The following is a 22057-nucleotide window of genomic DNA, read 5'->3' as shown; positions in this document are numbered from 1 at the left end:
CAAAGGAGTGACTGTCCTATTCTGCAGAGTCATCCTGCATTACATGGTGGGCAGGGGAGTGACCTAAGTGATCCCACACAGTTAACCCATTAAGTCTGTTAACCACATACTAATTAGTAGTTCCCAGGGAGGGGGTGCGACTACACACAGATCATAAAAAGGAGTGCATAACTTTTTCCCCACAAAAAACAATGAAAATGCCAGAGCAATGGGGCCTAATTTTTGTCTTGTCAATTTAAACTTAATTTTGTTTGATGCTGAAATGGAAACAAACAATTGTCAAACTTGTCAGTAGAAATACAAGTGTATTTATTTAGTTAATGTTTGATCTTTCCAAAGTGACTGTTCGCTAATGTCACCTCTATTCTGTGTCATGTGAAGTCTTAACCCCTGCAGTCGTTACATTCCATACAATGCCGTGCCAGAGACGTGACACCTGAAATACATTTTCATTTGGTATTGAAGGATTTTATGTTTTTGACAAGGAAATGAACTAAACGGACAGAAATGTCAGTTCTCAGTTGGATTACCAGGAATTCGTGAATGGTTTACAGCTGGAGAAACATTAGCAACTGTTTCCTAACTGACTAGCAGCCAACTTTGCTATCATTTATTTGATTGGTCAAACTTCCTTTAAAAAGCAGTGGTACCATTTTGGGTCTAGGAAAACTGTAAACCTTTTAGAAAAACTCTCTTTGTATCTTACTTTTTAAAGGGTTGTATGTATGTGTGTCTTTATTTGTATAGCGCCATTAATGTACATAGCGCTTCACAGTAGTAATACACGTGACAATCATATAAATAACACATAATACAAATAACAGGTCATGGGAATAAGTGCTTTAGACATAAAAGTAACATTTAGGAAGAGGAGTCCCTTCTCCGAGGAGCTTACAATCTAATTGGTAGGTGGGAAGAACGTACAGAGACAGTAGGAGGGCATTCTGGTAAGTGCGTCTGCAGGGGCCAAGCTCTAAGTATCATGTGTCTAGTATTATCCACGTGCTACTCATATGCTTCTTTAAGCAAGTGTCTGTTGGTGGGTCTTAAAGGTGGATAGAGAGGGTGTTAGTCGGGTATTGATGGGAAGGGCATTCCAGAGGTGTGGGGCAGTCAGTGAAAAAGGTTTAAGCGGGAGAGGGCTTTAGATACAAAGGAGGTAGAGAGAAGGCATCCTTGAGCAGAACGCAAAAGTCGGGATGGTGCATAGTGAGAAATTAGGGCTGAGATGTAAGGAGGGGCAGAAGTGTAAAGCTTTAAATGTGAGAATTGAGTGGAAGATGTGGGATTTGATAGGAAGCCAAGAGAGTGATTTCAGCAGGAGAGACGCTGAGACAGATTTAGAAAAGAGTAGAGTGATTCTGGCAGCAGCGTTTAGGATAGATTGTAAGGGAGAAAGTTGAGAGGCAGGAAGGCCGGACAGCAGGAGGTTACAGTAATCGAGACGGGAGAGATTGAGGGTCTGAGTCAGTTTTTAGCAGTCGAGCAACTGAGGAAAGGGCGTATTTTAGTCATATTGTGGAGGAAAAAGCGATCAGTTTTAGAAACTTTTGAATGTGAGGGGCGAATGTGAGAGAGGAGTCGAGTGTGACCCCTAGGCAGCGTGCTTGGGCTACTGGGTGAATGGAAATACTCCAACAGTAATGTGGCAGGAGGTAGTAGGGCCAGGTTTGGGAGGAAGTATGAGGAGCTCTGATTTTGCCATGTTAAGTTTAAGTTGGCTGAGAGCCATCCAGGATGATATCGAAGAGACATTCAGAAACTTTGGTCTGTACAGCAGGTGTAAGGTCTGGGGTTTAAAAGTAAATTTGTGTCGTCAGCATAGAGTTGATATTTAAACCCAAGAGATGTGATTAGGTCACCTAGAGAAAGTGTGTACAGAGAAAAGAGGAGAGGTCCCAGGACAGAGCCCTGGTGCTCCCCCACTGAGAGATCGATGGAGGAGGAGGTGTTAGCAGGAGACACTGATGGTGTGATGGGAGAGGTAAGAGGAGATCCAGGATAGAGCTTTGTTCTGAATTCTAAGAATATGGAGAAGGTGAAGAGTGTGGTCCATGGTGTCAAATTCTGTAGAGGTCAAGTAATATGAGCAGAGTGTAATGACCTATGTCTTTGGCAGCATGGATGCCATTAGTTATTTTAGTGAGGTCTGTTTCAGTGAAGTGAGCAGTGCAGAAGCCAGATTGTAGAGTGTCTAGGAGAGAATAGGTGTTGAGAAAATGGAGCAAGCGAGAGATTACAAGACGTTCAGGGAGTTTAGAGGCAAAAAGCAGGAGGGAGACAGGACGATTGTTAGAAAGACGGGTAGGCTGGTCAAGCTTGCTGTTTCTGAGTAATTGAATAACTGTTGCATGTTTGAAGAATGAGAGAAAGGTACCATAATAGAGGGAGGACTTAAAAATGTGTGTGAGCATAGGGGTTATAGTAGGAGCAAGAGGTTTTAGGAGATGGGAGGGAATGGGGTCAATAGGGCAAGTGGTAGAGAGAAAAGAGGAGATCAGCAGTGACACCTTCCTCTGAGAAGCAGAAAAAGAGTCAAGGAAGGCAGGAGGAGAGTTAGGAAGCAGTGTAGGATGGGAGGAGGAAACAGAGGGGGATGTTCTGATGTATGTATTCCACCTTTTACTTAAAATAGTCAGCAAAGTCCTGAGGTGAGATGGAGGAAGAAGAAGAGGCAGCTGAGGGTGGTTTGCGTAGAAAGTCAAAGACAGAAGAGTTGGTGTGGGTTGAAGTGATATCCATGCTGCCCCTTTGTTAATGACAAAGGAGACCGCAGTGCTCGAGACACTGTATCCCGCACACCAGGATTAGAGTAATCTCCATGTGACTCCGCTACTTCCGGGTATGCGCAGTGGGCACAACCCGTATGCCGATGTCCAATGCGTCTCCTCGGCTGAGTGTCTCTCTCAAGAGGCACACAGCTTGTGCAAGGGGCTAGTTAGCAATGAACACTCAAAGCTCTACCACAACATGTTTCACAGACTAATCTGCTTCATCGGACGGTATTTAAGGGCACCCACATTAGGCTTAATATACTGTCTAGTGCAGCTGAATTCAATACAATCTACTTGTTTGCAAGAACCATGTGATCTACATAATTGATAAGATGATCATAGAAACCCTAAATGGTAATACTAATGATCTCTGGATATATTTGGAAATGGATTAAATATTCCCACTGATCGCGGCGGCCATTTTTTTTTTTTTTTGGGATCCTGTTATAACGCAGTCGTATTATGTGGACCCCAAGCATCGCGTTTATAACGGGGTTTGGCTGTAGTTTTTCCAGGTGTCGGGCGGTAACATGGGAATTCATGTTATGAGAGACCCCTTTTGGCTTAAATTCCTACTTTAACTTTGTTTCTGCTTTGCAAGGGATTTTAACTTATTTGAATATGGCCTGTGCACCAGTTTACGATTTTGGGAGTGATTATGAGGTGAGCACCGTCCCTACACACATACTGTATTATAATTGGACACATGAAAACCGTCATTTAGGCTGTCCTTTCCCTTGATTTGGCATCAAAATCTCTAGGTTTGACTAGGATTTAACTACTGTATAACAATCAGCATCAAATTCATGACACTTGATTATTAACAACATTTATTAACGTTTTGTCATAAAATAATTATCGAGTAAATGGATAATATTGTTTTATGTATATTTTGTATATTTAATGCTAATGTAAACACTTTTTTTTTTTTTTAGCAGTGCATCTTTTCTGAAGCTTGAAACATTGTGTTTAGGTTCCCTCCTTAATACACTTACAATGTACAATATATTGTAGGAAAAGCTAAAAGATGCACAGTATGTCCCTTTGCCTTTACATATTGTGCTCATGTAGCGACGTCTGGATGATCTCAGAGGCCTCTTGTGAGTTAGGCTACGCTTATCGTGCCGGCGACGGTGACGTCATGCTGCGGTCGCTGGAAAAATCAAATTGAGATGAATTCCAGCGATCACGACCAAGCCGTCGCGATGGTGGCAATGCATTTGTTTTGACGCAACGTCGCTGTCACCAGTACTATAAGTGCAGCCTTATTTCATTCTGGAAGAAGGCCAAGCCCCTCCCCTTATCTGACAAGGTGAAGAAAAAGTGCGCAACTATTAAATTCTAACACACACGTGAAGTGATTAAATAGTGATAAAAAATAAGTAAATTACGTGACTTATTTTTATCAATTCTGAATGGAGCGTCTGCAGCTGTGGTACCAGGGATGGCTCAGACCACCCCCTAGAACGTTAGACAAATAGACAGAAAAAAAAAAACACAGCGCACAACGCTCATAGTGCATTAAATATATTAATTCAAAAATTCAATAAGGTAAGTAATGTGCGTACATCAAGTTAAATACAAGTGAGCATGTTAGGGATATGTTACCCATACACCAACAGATGTCATCAGTGGAAACCGGTTTGGATTTCACCAGGTTCTGTATCATCAAAAGAGGGGTGTCTTTATGAGATGGCTAATGTCCCGTGTTTGCAGTTCACAGAGAAGCAGCCCTGTCTCTGGGACATGCATGGCAGCTTCAATCCTCCTCCAAACCTCCGTTGCGGCAGGCACTTCCGGGTTGTGACGTCATCCGTCTATAGCAGCGCTGCTCGCGTGACTGTCCACCGGTAGCCAGATAGAGAGTGCCAACGGGGTGGGTAACGGGTCTCTGGATACTTGCTATTCCATATACTCCTCCCCTTATCTGTTGCCTTCTGCACACATACTGTAGCTCAGTATAGCAAGTTCTGGTTGTGCATCTCTTCCATCCCACCTCAACATGAATGAAGAATCAATTTGAAGAGGCAGCCCCTGCCCCCACAAAAATATTTGGTAACAACTTTGTGTGTGTGTGTATATAACTTGCCCTGGTTTTATATCCCTTGGCATTCTGTAAATTGTAGACCTGTTCTATGTTACATTTACAACTCTTGAATTCTAATGCTAATCTAGCATTCTTGGTTGAAATTTTGCTGAATATTGTACATTGATAAAAAGGCAACAAAGGGCTTGCCACTCTTCGACACATCAGCAAAGCGCAAAGCCTGGAATCTGAGTGCTATACTTTGGTTAAGTATACATTCTTATGATTTCTTGGTAAGGACGTCTTTGGAGATAATGGTGGAATGTTGTCAGATGGTAAATGGAAGTGCAATAAGATGCTGAGTATTTGCTTTGCTGCTTATGTAATTCATTTATTATAGAGCAAATAAAGAGTGATGCCGGTTTTCCCAAGTGGAAACAAAATTAAGTAATCTATTGCGGCTTCCTATTGGCCAGCACGTGGTTAACTTAAACCTTTTGGAATTACCGGCAGCACATTGTCTGGTAAGTATCTCTGGAGCATGGGGTCCCCAGAGCTGAAATAACACAGTCCAGCTCCGAAGACCAGTTGTTGCCAATACATTTTGAAAAAGCCGGGTGCCTGGGAGGAACTGCCCTTTTAAGGTTTTTCTACGATCATAGTATTTATCTACATAAAAAAAAGATTACCTAGAAAAATTGCAAATGAGGGAATTCCAAAAAGAACTGTATAGCTGCCCTGGTGCACTGTATGAAACATTAATAGAACAGATACCGAGACAAGCCTCTGCAGAGACATTGATGTTTGAAATAGATAGATTAGATTTTCTTTTGATACTCGTGAATTCTTGAAATTCTTATCTACCAAGCATGTTCAAAGACTGATTCATGTTACGAACTGATTCACAAGAAATGAAGATGCCAACAGCAGTTTTTTTCATCATATGGGATAACAAAATTGTAATCCTTAATTTAACATTGACAAAAACTCTGGGTACACTGTTACCAGTAGCGGATTTCCCATTAGGCTGAGTAAACTAGAACGGTAATTTTTTGGGGGGGAGGCTGTATGTTTGTTTGTTTGCTTACCTTTTGTGTAGCAGATCCAATCCTGTAGTGTTGCGTTGCCATGACAACGCAGGCTCAAGTGACGTTGCGCACTACATGCGCAGCGTGAAGTCATGTCATACACCGAGGAGGAGGGCCGCCCCTGAGCTTACATGTAGCAGAAAGGTAAGTCCGCCACTGACTTTTAAGAGTGATGAACTCCAGAACGATCAACTCTCACTGGATTGCTGTGAGAGTGAGCATTGCTAACCGTTATTGGCATGACAGAAAAACATTTCAGTGTTGCCAGAGCATGAATAGTAGGGTGTAGGATATAATGTTTACACAGTACATGGGTAACGTTATATACAGGGATGTGGGTGTCTCTCAGCCTGTGACAGGTGCTGATATATTGTGCAGCCAGTTCTGCTGTGGTTTCGTGTTCTCATAGGAGGATCGCTATTTTTTGGTTCTCTTCTATATTGTTAAAGTTCGGGATAAGAGCTGTGAGTTTCTCCAAGTGGGCACTCCTCACTTCAGAGCATTTTGTGCAGCGCAGCGGGAAATATGTTTCATCTTCTACCTCTCCTAGCTCACACCAATGGCACCGTCTCATCTCCTGGGGCTTCCTGTTCTGTCTGTGTCTACCTGTTTCTATTTCCAGGCCGTAGGTGCTCATTCTGTACTGGCACAAGGTCTGTTTCTGCTAACAGTCTTACTGATTTTTAACATCAGTTATCTCAGAGACTTCACTGGAGTCTTACTGATTAAAATCAGTACTTTTCTATTACAACAGCCGTTTTGCTTCAGAACCCACAAGTCTCACATATTTGGGTCTGTCACATTCCTGGATCTTTCACACCAGGAAATTATTTTCTTCTGTATATAAAGCATATTACTGCTTTAACCACTTCAGTGCCAAGTAATCCTGTCAGCTCCATCACTGAATTGATTAAATTGTGCCAGACATCCAGATACAGCGCGTGAAACTGTTCCCCCAGATAACATATCCGGTTATAATGCCGTATTTCACAGAGCTTCTATATAAGTGAGTAGCAGTGATGGTGTAGAATATCCTATCATACACTGTATGACACCACAATGCATGAGGGGGGACAATGAACATGTTACATCTGTACAGGCCAACATGTAAAAGATCCTGTTAAGATACTGTACCTGCAACTTAACTGCAGATGAAGAGTGTGATAATGATCCTGTCCCCTAGGTTTGTGCTCCCAATATCTGGTTTGATAGCACCCTTGGTATAAAAGAGTACACTCTGAAGACAGACTGGCCTGTCCCCATCAAATCCCAATGGTCACCAAATTGCAGAAATTGGCCACAAATGTAGAAAACGGTGGAAGCATCGGTAGCATAGAATCCCACGGAAAAAAACATGCTCTGTCAACAGGATACGAGAAGAGGTGAGACGGAGCATCTGCCCGATGAGGAAGTAACAGACCGGGACCACTCAAATCACTACAAACGCTTTAATGGCATGGAAAGCAACATTAACACACTCTTACGCGTTTCGCACGGCTAACCGCGCTTTATTAAAGAGTACCTCTGTCAACAGACAGCTCCCAGTCAGCCATAGAACACTATCCGGTTTCTTTTTTTCTTATGGCCATGCTTTGATTTCATAGCAAGGATGCTGGCAATGCTCCCATTATCTCGAATCAATTTTTCTCAAAAATTCCCTTTGCAGAATTTTTTCTATGCAACATTTGTAATAATTCAATGCAGAATTTCCAAAAAACCATGTGCAGAATATTAAAAAAAAGCTGTGTGTGCTGTGCACGCGCATAGTAAGTGACACTTCTTTGACTTTTGTCACAGAAATTGTATTTGTGTTTGTGATGTTTTAATTAAAAATCAAAATACAATTTCATTGACAAAACGCAAATAAATTTGGACTTAGAACGTGTGTGCTTGGCACACATCCCCTGTATTTGCAATAAGCGTGAATTCCTTGCGTGTGACTGTGTGTGTGTGTGTGTCAGTCAGTGTGTGTGTGTATGTGTGTCAGTCAGTGTATGTGTGTCAGTGCGTGCGTATGTAAGTCGAGGGGGTGCGTGTCAGTCAGTGTGCGTGCGTATGTGTGTCGGTGTGTGTGTATGTGTTTCAGTCAGTCAGTCAGCGTGTGTGTGTCAGTCAGTGTGTGTGTGTGTCAGTCTGTGTGTGTGTGTATGTGTGTCAGTCAGTGCGTGTGTCAGTCAGTGTGCATGCCAGTCAGTGTGCGTGCGTATGTGTGTCAGTGTGTCTGTGTGTCAGTCAGTCAGTGTGCGTGTGAGTCAGTGTGTGTGTGTCAGTCAGTGTGTGTATGTGTGTCAGTCAGTGTATGTGTGTGTGAGTCAGTGTGTATGTATGTGTGTCAGTCGGTGTGTGTGTGTGTGTGTGTATGTGTGTGTGTCTGTGTGTCAGTCAGTCAGTGTATGTGTGTGTATGTGTGTCTGTATGTATGTGTGTCTGTATGTATGTGTGTCTGTATGTGTGTGTGTCTGTCAGTGTACAGTATGTGTGTCTCTCTCTGTGTCCTGCCCCCTCTCTCCTGATTTCCACCCCCCCCCCCGGAGCTGCGGACTCCTGACTCTCTCCCCTCCCCTCCCCTGTGCTTGAGGGCCCCCCCTCCGGCAGTGCTGCGTGGGAAGCGGCACGCTCAAACCCCCCGCTTCCCGCGTTACTGGAGCAGTAGCCGTGAGAGGCGACAGGGCACGTCGTTGGCATATGCTGACAGCGCAGCGGGCGTGTGGGGGGAATTGGCGGCCGTTAGGAGCGGCGCCATCATCCGGTTAGCCTCCATGATCTCGAGGCTACTCTCCTCCTCCGGCCCCGGCGGCGCTAAGTCAGCGGGACACAGGGAAGGGGAAGCGGAGGTAGGGAGGAGAGAGGCTGAGCAGCGGCTCCTCCTCTCACAGCCGTAGGATTTGCGGGGCTTCTGCCATCTAACTACACCCACACCCGCAGCACCGGAAGCTCTGAGCCAGCCATCTTTGTATACCCATGGCAGCGGACGTGTGGGGTTAACGGCGGCCGTTAGAAGCGGCGCTGGCGGCTGTCGCCGTCGCCGCCGCCGCCGTATGTCACAGCAGGCATGGGGGGGAGGGATGGGGGAGCCGTGACGTCACTTCCGTTTCACATTTCGTCCCCCATCTCTCCCGTTTTACCCCTCAGAATAGGTGCCACCAAAGAAGTTTCACTTCAAAAATCTCATTATGGGGGAAAAAAGTGGAATTGCTTTGGAACTGATGGTCCCAATAAAGCTATACAGGCATACCCCGGTTTAAGGACACTCACTTTAAGTACACTCGCGAGTAAGGACATATCGCCCAATAGGCAAACGGCAGCTCACCATGCGCCTGTCGGCACGTCCTCAACAGCAATATCGGCTCCCTACCTGCACCGAAGCTGTGCACAAGCGGGGAGACTATAGAGGCTGTTACAAACGCGTTAATTACATCAGTTATACACATATTTGACGATTACAGTACAGTACATGCATCAATAAGTGGGGAAAAAGGGAGTGCTTCACTTTAAGTACATTTTCGCTTTACATACATGCTCCGGTCCCATTGCATACGTTAATGCGGGGTATGCCTGTATGTTAGTTTGTCAGATATAATTTAAAGGGTTTTCAGCATAATGAGGGATATTTCTTCATAGTGAATTGCATTGTGTTTAGGGTAAATTCTCATTAAGAAAGTACAAAATACATTTTTTGCAGCTATTTATGAGGAGCCTCACAGATGCATGTGTTCAATAAAGGAGCGTTGAAGGTATTACATACTGTAGCTGAAGGCCCCTCTAAAGGGTTAATGCAGAATACATTCAAGTAACAGGGTCAGCAGTTCCTCTACTGCATCTTCTCTGCCCTTTTAAAACATTGATTGGTCACGTGGAGGAAAATTCTACTGTGAAATATAGTTTATGAGGGTTTCTTGGAACAAAATCAAGTCTTCTATAATGCAATACAGACAGGGTGTGATCTAGGAAAGCTGAGCATTAAAGTAATCTGTCATTTACTATAGTCAGCCAGTGGCTCTGTGCTGCCACCTTGTGGAACATGGGTGAACTGCATATTTTAACCCCAAATGCATGATGTGTGTGTGAGATGGACCAACCAAAATAAACCAACACCACAAATAGCGGTAGGATCCAAACAAGCAAGCAACGTGCCATCTCATTATTAGGCTTTTACTTAACAAAACAATGCTCAACGTATGTTATCCTTTACAGAAATTCGGAAGGCTTTTCGGAGGCCTTACCCAGATCCTCATTTGTAGTTCCAATAACCTTCTACTCCGCAATATCAACTTTTAAACTTAACACATGAATTGACAAAGTGCCAAAATATAGGAACTGCACAAGTTAAAAAAAAAAAAAATCAACATTAACTGACTGTTTTTAGTTTTAAAGATTTCTATTGGTTCAGGGAGATTCTACAAGAATACCCTGTTTGCCATCACTTATTAATTCTCCCACGTGAGAGCACAGACATCAGGCTTAAATCAGATGCTACATCTGATTCTGTGTACCATGTTATATCCTCAGCAGCAGGCATTTTCACATTGATCCTTTCAAAATTGGGTAAGTCAAAGATGTTCAGGAGGGTCATGCAGGAATTAAAAAAACAAAAAATATCTTGTGAACTAGAGGGTTCTCCCCACAACTAATAGGAGCACAGTTCTGCTCTGGAGAATTTATGGGTTTCGGTACTTTAAAACTTTTGAGTAGGGTGGTTTGCTGGTTAAAAGTGGCAATTCACCCTGGCGATATTATATAGCAGGATGCCTCCGGAGTTTACCCCCATTCATTTCAATTCTGGGGACCCCAATACTTACCTGCACAGTAGGTGCCAGTAGCTGCTCTGCTTGGCTACCAGGGATTACCTTTGGCTGCTTTTACCTTTGGCTGCTGTTTGAAGCTCCCATGCCCTGCGGGCCAATAGGAAGCAGTGTTGTCATCGGTGTAGCTTCCTGTTGGCTCATGTGATGCCAGAGCTGTGGCTACCGGTGTCTACAATGGAGGTAAGTATCTCTGGAATCAGGGTGTCCACAGAGCTGAAATTAACAGGGTTCAGCTCTGAAGACCCCCTACTTCAATCCTGTGTAAAAAAAAAATTAAAAAGAAGAAAGTTAAAAAAACGTTGCAAAAAAAAATTAATGGCATAGATTGCTCCTTTAAAACTTGTTTATCCAAAATATTTGTTACCCAATGGTGCAAGTGGAGAAAATATTGAGGGAGCTCTCTTGCATAGAGTGGCTCTTATGCGTTAAGCCTATGTTGTAAAGTATTCTAATCTAAAGACATTCCATACCTGTTTCATAAATCACTCGGCAGTTGACAATTTAAAAAGATGTCTCAGAGGTAAAAGGGTATTGTGGCATCATAGCAAAAGAATGTGAGGCTTTAATAAGGCTTCTTTGTAATGAATTTTAGCAGTGACAAAAATGGAGCTAATATAATGTTTTATTTTAATAGTGAATGGATAACGATTACAATCATGTCAAATACTTTTTTTTAATATTTTGTCCAAATGAATCATGCAGGAAATGCTAAATAATTGTGTTTTTAGTATTTCTTAACTACAGGAATTGAAGATTGAAATTCTATATTGAAATTCATTTGAAAGAGCATGTGTATTCCTTATTTTAAGTTTATTTTGTCATTACTCTGTAATCCGTGTCCCATAAAAATTTTTTATTTTAGTACAGTATAATCTTTTATTTTAGAAATAGTTTAGTAAATAAAAATAGCACTTGTGCTGCATTTGCATATCTCAAGACAGGTCTGCAACCCTGTCTTTCCCGATTTTATCGCTGGGCAAACAAACTGTGCTTCCACTGCAGCCAGGTATTCTGGGTAATGACATGCAAATGAGCACAGTGTGTCACTCTTTATTTCTTATACATTTTAACATAGACCCTATAAGCTTATACCTGCCTTTATTATACAGATTTTCAGCACAGTCTGGATGAAAAAAATGAGCATAGCCAGTAAAATCACTCACAAACAGCTATTGTTTCTTTTTGGGTCTTATCAGTGAGAGGTTGGTTGCTGGCTATGCAACAGGAAGCTGGCAAGTGAGTATAACCAGACATAACGTTTTTTTATTGTCGGTTAAAAAAAAAAGGGAAAAACCCATCAAATGTACAGTATACAGTAAATAAAAATGCCACTTGTGGGGCATTCCCATGGCCAGGTCTGCATTTTCGCTTAGCAAACGACACGTCCACTGCAGCCAGGGATTCTGGGTAATGACATGTGGCATTTTTATTTACGGTACACTGTACGGTGGAGGGTTTTTGTCACTTTTTTTTATTTTTTCATGTGAAACTTCTAAGCTGGCACCTACCAAAAGGAAAATTTCCTTGGAGTAAATTGCCTTGTTGAAGACTGAAGTGCAGTCTCGGAAGTGACGTCACTGCTGGCAGAAGAGGCCGTTATGGCAGCTGGTGCAGATTCAGAGGCCTCCCACGTTCGATGCAGGAGTCATTGCCGTTGACTGGGCGCACCTGTGCAGTGGGCGCAGTTTGTGCACGCCTTCTCAGTAGGCACCCAATGGGCGCGCCAGTGCAGTAGGCACCGTTCGCCGTGACTGCAGTAGGCGCCGGGCACACCTGTGCAGAGCCCAGCCGGCACCATGCACACGCACAACAGGCGCAGCACACACAGACACAGAGACAAAGACACAGAGACACAGTAGGCGCCATTTGGCCACGCCTGCACAGTGGGCACTGTTCGATTGTTCCTGCGAAGTAGGCGCTAGCTGGCCGCACCAGCGCAGTAGCCGCCGGCGCCATGCGCACACACAGATGCACACAAACATACATAGAGACGCGCGCACACAGACGCATGCACATGGACGCCTGTGTAGTAGCCGCTGTCACACACGCGCACAACACACAAACACAGACAGACACACACGCACACAAGGAATTACGTTACTATACATATAGAAGTACAAATTGGTAAAACAGTGCGTGTGTGCCACGCACGCGCATTCTAAGTCAAAATCTTTGCATTTTGTCACTGAAATTGTGTTTTGATTTTTAATTAAAACATCACCATCACAAATACAATTTCTGCGACAAAATAGTGGCAAAAGAAAAAAGTTTCACTTAAAATACACGTGTTTGGCGCACACACACTTTTTTACCTACCATAACTTTTAATGTCTACAACAGGGCTGCCCAACTCGTAAAGTGAGAAGGGCCGAACTGCTCCAAGGAAAACAAATTTGGGCCACACGGGTTAAATCATCATCATCATCATCATCATCATCTCTCCTCCAGCACCTCTCATCTCATCATCATCATCATCCTCATATCTCCCCCAGAACCCATCACTATCAACCTTTACGATACTCCCCATCTATCTCTCATACCCCCATCTCTCCCCCTCACCCACACAATACGCCCCTCCACATCAAACACACAATACCCCCTCCACATCCCCCCAGCCCATTCCATGTCAGCAGACCCCCCTCCCCCCCAAGTCAGCATCCCATGTCAGCATCATACCCCACAAGTCAGCATCCCCCCCATGTCTCTCTTCCCTCAATATAACACTCTCTCCCCCTCCCCTAAATGACACCCTCTCCCCCTCCTCTCAATATGACTCTCTCCCCCTCCCCTCAATATGACACACTCTCCCCCTCCCCTCAATATGACACTCTCTCCCCCTCCCCTCAATATGACACTCTCTCCCCCTCACCTCAATATGACTCTCTACCCCTCACCTCAATATGACTCTCTCTCCCCTCCCCTCAATATGACACTCTCCCCCTCCCCTCAATATGACACTCTCTCCCTCCCCTCAATATGACACTCTCTCTCTCTCCCTCTCCTCAATATGACCCTCTCTCTCTCCCTCTCCTCAATATGACACTCTTCCCCTCCCCTAAATGACACTCTCTCCCCCTCCTCTCAATATGACACTCTCTCTCCCTCCCCTCAATATGACACTGTCTCTCTCCCTCCCCTCAATATGACACTGTCTCTCTCCCTCTCCTCAATATGACACTCTCCTTCTCCTCAATATGACACACTCTCTCTCTCCCTCTTCTCAATATGACACTCTTCCCCTCCCCTAAATGACACTCTCTCCCCCTCCTCTCAATATGACACTCTCTCCCCCTCCCCTCAATATGACACTCTCTCTCCCTCCCCTCAGTATGACACTCTCTCTCCCTCTCCTCAATATGACACTCTCTCTCCCTCCCCTCAGTATGACACTCTCTCTCCCTCTCCTCAATATGACACTCTCCTCCTCAATATGACACTCTCTCTCTCCCTCTCCTCAATATGACACTCTTCCCCTCCCCTAAATGACACTCTCTCCCCCTCCTCTCAATATGACACTTTCTCCCCCTCCCCTCAATATGACACTCTCTCCGCCTCCCCTCAATATGACACTCTCTCTCTCCCTCCCCTCGATATGACACTCTCTCTCCCTCTCCTCAATATGACACTCTCCTTCTCCTCAATATGACACTCTCTCTCTCCCTCCCCTCAATATGACACTCTCTCCCCCTCCTCTCAATATGACACTCTCCCCTCCTCTCAATATGACACTCTTTCCCCCTCCCTTCAATATGACACTCTCTCCCCCCCCTGCAACTCACATCATACCCTCCCCCTGCAACTCACATCACTTCCCCCCCCCTGCACCTCACATGTCAGCAGCCCCCCTCACATGCCAGCAGCCCACCCCCCTCACATGCCAGCAGCCCACCCCCCTCACATGCCAGCAGCCCCCCCCTCACATGCCAGCAGCCCACCCCCCCTCACATGCCAGCAGCCCACCCCCCCTCTCATGTCAGCAGTCCACCCCCCCTCACATGTCAGCAGCCCCCCCTCACATGTCAGCAGCCCCCCCTCACATGTCAGCAGCCCCCCCCTCACATGTCAGCAGCCCCCCCTCACATGTCAGCAGCCCTCCCCCCTCACATGTCAGCAGCCCACCCCCCCTCACATGTCAGCAGCCCACCCCCCCTCACATGTCAGCAGCCCACCCCCCCTCACATGTCAGCAGCCCACCCCCCCTCACATGTCAGCAGCCCACCCACCCTCACATGTCAGCAGCCCACCCACCCCCCACCAGCCCGTTTTTTACACCCACCCCCCACCAGCCCGTTTTTTACACCCAACACACACACACACACACACACACACACACACACACACACACACACACACACACACACACACACACACACACACACACATACACACACACACACACACACACACACGCACATCCTCGGTTCTAAGCCCTGCCCCCGGCATGCTCTGACCTCCAAGCCGCCCCCCGACATCCTGCTATTGAAAAAAAAAATACTCACGGCTGCCACATCCTCCTCATGCTGCTGCTGCCCCCGCGCACCGCAAAACCCGGGGGAGGGGAGGGGGGAGTGGGGGGGGATGATGAATCGCCGCCATTTTTTAAAACTTTTTTTTTTTTTTTTTATTTATTCAATTAATTAACTGGCGCCCAGCCGGAGTCATCGCGGGCCGCACAGAGAGGCCAGGCGGGCCGCATGTTGTGCAGGCCTGGTCTACAAATAGTTTACAATGATATGTATAATAGGGAATATATTTTGAGTAGTAGCCTTTTATTTCTACACAGGACATAAGCAATGGAAACTTAGGCCGCTCTTATAGTGCTGGCGACGGCGACACGACCGATGCTGTCGCCACCAGCGAAAGTTATAATTAGATTTTCCGCGACTGTCACCAGCGAAGTCACGAAAGGGAGCGGGCCGCGGTCTCCGATTTGTTTAGAGACAGTCACATGTAGCGACTGTCTCTAAAAAAATCTAATAGACCCGGCTTAAAAAAATATTGCCGCTCCGCCGCTCCATCGCCGTCACGCTTACTATAAGCGCTTGCGACGGAGTCAATGTATTTGATTTGGAGCGATGTCGCATCGCCGTCACAAGGCACTATAAGCCCACCTTTAGACTTGCTGTCCTAATCACATACTTAATTTCAATATCAATATCAAGGCTCTTATCGCCTCTTATTCTGTAGGCCACATTGTCAATCTTCGTGCAAGCATGAACGTGAATACTTGAGTATAAAGTCAATCTAGTGGGTACTAGTACAAAAGAGACAAGATGCACTATATAAAACATTGATTTCAACTTGTTTGGCCAAAAAATTGTTGAGTTATATTTTTATGATCTTGTTTTTGTTGGTTGCCCAAAAGTATTCATGTGACTTTATCTGTGCATGGAAAGCCAAAGGCACGGAAGTGCAAATTCTTTAACCTTGGTAGAACATCTGAAAAGCAAGCAATGACGTTTAGAGACCCACATTTTTACATAATTTTCTTGTTTTTGAAAAATTCTGTTGGACAAATGTTGGTTTTATTAATCTTAATATGTTAATTTTTAAGACTGAAAAATAAGTGAGATTCTTGAGCTTGTTTATTTTGACAGTGTTGATCTTGGGAACCATGTCATGACCATTCATAGGGCAAACTTCCTAGGCCTCTAGAGTTGTCTTGAATAATCTCTTTAGAAGCAGGACAAATAGGAGGCTCTGTATCAAAGTCTCTGGTTTCAAAACTGCAGAAAAACTGCACCACAATATTTTTGACTACACCCTTTTATTTGAGGATGGGAATTAGAGCATACCCCGAGCTGAACAGCGCTATTTGCAATTCTGGTGACTCCCCAATTCCCAATATAATTATCAGTGACGGTACTGGTATTTGATACCCCTCTGGGGGAAACAAAATGGTGATTTTAAATCCTCAGTGCAACATGGACCAGTAGGAAGCTGCTTCCTATTGCATGACCATTTAAATCCTCCCCAAATAGGAGAAGGGGGGGGATTAGGAATAGAACATTTGTTTTACCTTTTGTGCGCCTCACTTTCACAAACTCCATGCGTGAGAAACCATCTAATGTAGGGGAATCAGGTTCCACAGATGGAGTATTGCCAAGCTAGCTCCATATCCTTGTGAGGTTTAGTCTAGCCCTGTTCTTAATGTCTCGATTTCCAATAATGGAATCTAGAATGCAGTGAGTTTAAAGTTACAAAAATAACGACTGGATCAAAACCTTATGATGACATGGAATCAGACTGCCAATAGTCAAAACTATAACATAAGTTTAATTCCGTGGAATTTTTATCTGCCGAATAAAAGTCCTGGTATATTTGCCAGTGTGTTCTTCAGTATTTTAAGATGAATTCCAAAGAAGACATCCATCTTATGAATTCATGTTTGCTATGCATGTGAAAGCATTGTTGATGGAAACACATTTCTAAAGACAAAATGTATATGCCAGACATCTGGGAAGAAAGATCAGCATTTGTTGAGCAAAATATAATGTAATAAGTCATGCACAGAAGGGGGAAGTAGATGGAATGCTATCCAGAGTGGATTCGTCAGCTGTTAAATCTGGTTTCTCACAAGACTTTAGCTTGGTTGGGTTTTGTCGAGAGTTTACTCTTGGGAACAAATGTTCCTAGAAGCAGAATGTTCCTATGACATGAATTACGGTAGTTCCCTAGGAAGATGCATGGAATTTTAAATAAATATTCACTCATAGCCTAATATAATATTCAAACAACAACGTTCTTCTACATAATATTCCATCATTACTTTGAACAGTATAATTATTTGTATATTTATTTTCTATTATAATATATATATGTATATATTCTTTGTTTTTTTTTTAATGACTATTAAAATGTGGGTATTTTTTAGTCAAGGAGGATCATGATTATTTACTAAATACGAACACTAAGTTATCTGATTTTGATATGAAACAATATTGACATTCACTAGTAATAAAGTTGTCTGTCATAGTGTTTCTTAACACTTAAATGGCTCAGTCATATTATTATGTTCATCGTGTTAATATGCATGCCAATGATTTTTTTATTGCTAAACTATCCACAATAGCCCACATTGCAGTCGATAATAGCAATAAAAAAATCATTGGCATGCATATTAACACGGCCTTCCTAGTGAGAAAATGAGGGCAATATTGGCTTTTTCAAATACTAACCCATTTTTATTTGGTAATGTAGACTTCCTAAGTAACCCGATGTCCTCTTCTAATGCCCATGCAGGAGAAGTAGATGACATTGCCTGCAAACAAGATGATAAAATCTACATGAATCGAGATGTTTGGAAGCCCTCACCATGCCAGATCTGCGTGTGTGACAACGGAGCCATCCTTTGCGATGAGATCCAGTGTCGGGATGTCTTGGAATGCAATAACCCAGAGATCCCTCCAGGAGAATGCTGCCCTATTTGCAGAAATACAGGTGGAGGTCGCCCAGGTAACAACTAGCACATTTTCCCTTTTCATGTGGACCTATATTCAAAATGCTGTGAATACATCTACTCCTTGTTTGGGAAGACTTCAACCCCATTCAAGAGTATGGAGCAGAAATCTTCCAAAGCTTGGGTAATGCTGAATACTGACCATAGAGTGACACACAAACTCACCCCCCCCCCCCTCTCAAAGAAATATACTGTTGTAATTATTGTAGGTACTGTACTTATAAAATGGGAATATTCTTACACATGGTTGCTTACTAGTAGACACTAATTTATTTATCATAGTGTAACCGGCAGCAATAAATATGGCAATGTTTAACAACTTATCTGATTAGTAAAAAAAAACAGGTGTAATTAAAACTAAGATTCATTAAATTTTTATACCATAACACAGACTTTAACTTCCAAACCTCACTTGAATAATCCTTGTATCTGTTCTCACATATTGGGTTACACTTACTGGGTATGTGCATGCCTCTTTACCCCTGCACTGTATTTATTGTATGGTACATACCAGTTCAAGTAACACAAAATTCTCCCCTGATTCTCACACAAGATCATGTAAAATAAATGATTTTTTTGCAGTATTGCAATAATAATATTTTGCCATAGTTCTCAAAATGTTATTGGATTAATGAACAACCAGTGAGATCGCTCGTACTTTGGTGCAAAATTTTAAACTCTACTCCTGGTTTAAAAGACAAATATGTTTCTCTGCAAAAGTGCATCCACATGACTCTCCTACTGTGCTGTAGGTTTGCAAAGTTCAAATAGAGCCATATTTGCGAAACAGTGCTACACCATTAGACACCTTACAGCCCATTCACTTGAATGTCCAGAGAAAAGAGCACTCCCAATACTGTAGATATATTGCCACAGGTGCATTTCAAGTTCACCAGCCGGGAAAGCTTGTAAACATCAAGGACAAGAAGAATAGCAGCACTCCAATGGTCTTATGCAAAAAATATACAAAATGTATTTAATTTTTTTTTTTTACAGTTTCTGTCCAACCATGGACCTTTGTCGATAGGGGGGAGTTTGTGGATGAACTTCTGAATATAATCTTGGTCGTCTGTAATAGTAATAATAATAATAACAATTATATTTATGTAGCGCTTTTCTCCTAATGGGACTCGAAGGGCTTCACAGTTACAAAAAGGAAAAAAGAAAACATTTAAGGTCATAAAAGAGACCAATTACTAGGAGTGCATTATAGGACAGTACTGTAGCTATTAAATGCTGGACAGGTTGTGGTTTATTAATTAAATGCCTGGGTAAACAGGTAGGTCTTGAGTCTGTTTTTATAGATTTCCAGAGAGGGGGCCTCTCGAACTGTATAAGGCAGATTCCTCCAAAGATTGGGAACAGCATGGCTGTAAGGGAATCCAGGGGTTGAAACTTCCTTTACAAGGCAGGAAATTGCCTGGGTGTCGACTTCATACTTGAACTGTGAGGTGTGCACAATGAACTCCTGATTGAGCAGGGATAAAAGGCAGGAATCTGTCAGACAGAGAGACTGCTTTCCTCCAGAAAGATAGTGAGATAGGAAGATAAACTTCTCCCAGCCAGGAGAGAGTCTGGCTGTTATGGACCCTAGGACTGAAGGAAGCAGGCATGTGGGGTCCAGCTGGGAATCACACCCAGGATAAAGATTGCTCCCCAAAACCAGCATTCCTAAAGGAGTGAAGGAGCGACACGGAGACCCTGTGAAGGAATCCCTATGACATACCAGATAAAATCTAAAAACTATACTACTATGCCTAAAGATTATTGTTTGCACACAATATGACGTTTTGGGTCGGACAACCAGCTTAAGTGACAGCCCGTTAGCTAGGGATCGGCTTGTGTAGTTGGTTTCCCTAATGGCAATAGGATTTTGGTTTATGATTTGTTTTGCTTAAAGGGACAATGTATCCAATGTTTTTAGTTGTCTTTTGCTTAATAAACTAATACAGTTAAGGTTCACACTCGACTACAGGCCACTCCATCATAGTGGCTAAAAGCTCGGGCCCCAAAAGAAAAGTCAAGGAGATTTTGGGAACTGTTAGGAGTCCTTCATCTGCAGATTGAAGTGAGTGAATGGGAATTTAGGCAACTAGAAGCTCCTTCAGATAGCTGGGACCCTGGTCATGTAGTGCTTTGAATGTCAACAAGCCAATCTAGAATTAAATTCGCCATTTCAGTCAGCCAGTGCAGAAAATGGAGAACAAGTGCTGTGTCTAAAGAACGGGTCTGGTTAGTTAACAACCTGGCTGCAGCATTCTGCATTAGCTGCATGTAACACAGCTCTTTTTCTGGAAGACCCAGGTAGAGTGCATTGTATTAGTCCAGACATGAGGACACAAAGGGATGGACAAGCATAGTAAGATCCTCTGGGGAGGATCAAGTGCTTAATCTTTGGCTATGTTCTTTAGGTGGAAGAATGACAATTTGAATACGGCTGACACCTGATGTTTAAGGCTGCATCCATACTTGTTCCGATGTCGTAAGCGACGTCGCCCGCACCAAATACAAACCAATGAAGGCCAATGCGCATGTGCATAGTGGGCGTGTGCATGTAAGCAGCGAGGTGACCGATGCGTGGCAAGAAAAAATTGTTTGTCCTTGACGGGTCACAGAAGCGAGAGAACCAGCTCTGTGACGTCTCGGCCTCGCCTCCTCGTTGCCTCTGCCTGCAGGACAGAAGTCTCTCCTGCTGCAGGCAAGCGTGATGCCGCATGAATGGTCGCATGTATTCACACATTCACTATGAATGAGGCCTAGTATCAAGTCACAGTGAAAGACAACACAAAGATTCCGCACATGGACAAAGTTTAGAAACTTAGAACCCCAAGCTTAAGGCCAGTTGGTTGACTTAGCAGCAGCCTTGTTGTCTTCCGATAGTGAGCATCCACCACAAGCACATCTGTCATCAGGATTCAACCTCAACCAACTGGCACTCATCCACTCTGGGAGCTCAGATAAAGATTAATGACTGATAATGGATCCTTATTACCCAGTGCAAAGACCAAGTAGAGTTGAATGTCATCTGCATAGCAGTGATAACCCAGGCCATGTCTGATTACAGCATGTCACCTTGTGGCAGCATGTACACTGCAAACAACATATGATAGAACCCTGTTGCACTCCTCGTGACGGGGGCATTGGTACAGAGGAGTACACTCCTGAAGATACTCTCTGTGAGCTGTTAATGAGAAAATATCTGAACCATCTGAGAACTGGATACTCTTTGACACAGCGCTATTGCAGCGTGAAATTCGTTAGAGGTATATCCATACACCTCCATGCTGTCTAACCTCCAATAAAGTTATTTTTTATTAGCACCATTGCTTAGCCCCAGATTATTTGGCAAACACTGGGCTCTGTTTTCTCTTGGTTTGGGAACCTCCTCCATTATGAGAACTTTGCCACCCTGTCCACAAAAACCTTTCAGGTGCTCCATTAAGAGCCCATGGACCACAGTATCAAATGCTGAAGAGAGGTCAAGGAGTACTAAGATCAAACAGTCACCTCTCTCTCGCCACCCAGGGATAATTTAGCACATGAACCAGAGCTGTTTCAGTACTATGCTATCTTCTGAATCCTGACTGGAATGGATAATAAATATTATGGGTTGATAGACTAGTTTCTAGTTCTGGAAAGATCCCGGTCTTCCAAGAGCATAGAACTATTTTGGCTGGGCACTGGGCCAATTACATCAACACACTTTAAGAGAAGATGTGTGGGACTGGGTCCAAATCGCATGTAGTGTGACACAACCCCTGGATTATTTGCACAGTCTTCTACATACAAATTGTCAAAGTAAGTCCCTAACTCCAGAGAACGTGCATTTTCGTGCCTGGAACCCTGACACTCATTAGATAGTACAGCCGGAACACCAGCCCAAATAGAGGTTATTTTATCAGAGA

The 22057-nt window shown here is 43.7% G+C and overlaps 1 protein-coding gene across 1 annotated transcript in view; it reads left to right on the top strand.

Moving 5' to 3' along the window:
* Positions 1–22057, top strand: part of COL5A2 (collagen type V alpha 2 chain) — a 175029-nt gene that overhangs the window by 79331 nt on the left and 73641 nt on the right. The window contains exon 2 of the mRNA XM_075608452.1: positions 17936–18148. Within this exon, the coding sequence (XP_075464567.1) occupies positions 17936–18148 (213 nt within the window). The remainder of the gene's footprint in view (positions 1–17935; positions 18149–22057) is intronic.

The sequence above is a fragment of the Ascaphus truei genome, chromosome 7, assembly GCF_040206685.1.
Source record: "Ascaphus truei isolate aAscTru1 chromosome 7, aAscTru1.hap1, whole genome shotgun sequence".
NCBI classification, from domain to species: Eukaryota; Metazoa; Chordata; class Amphibia; order Anura; family Ascaphidae; genus Ascaphus; species Ascaphus truei.
Note: the sequence above shows the minus strand (reverse complement) of the source record. Positions and strands in the feature narration are given on the sequence as shown.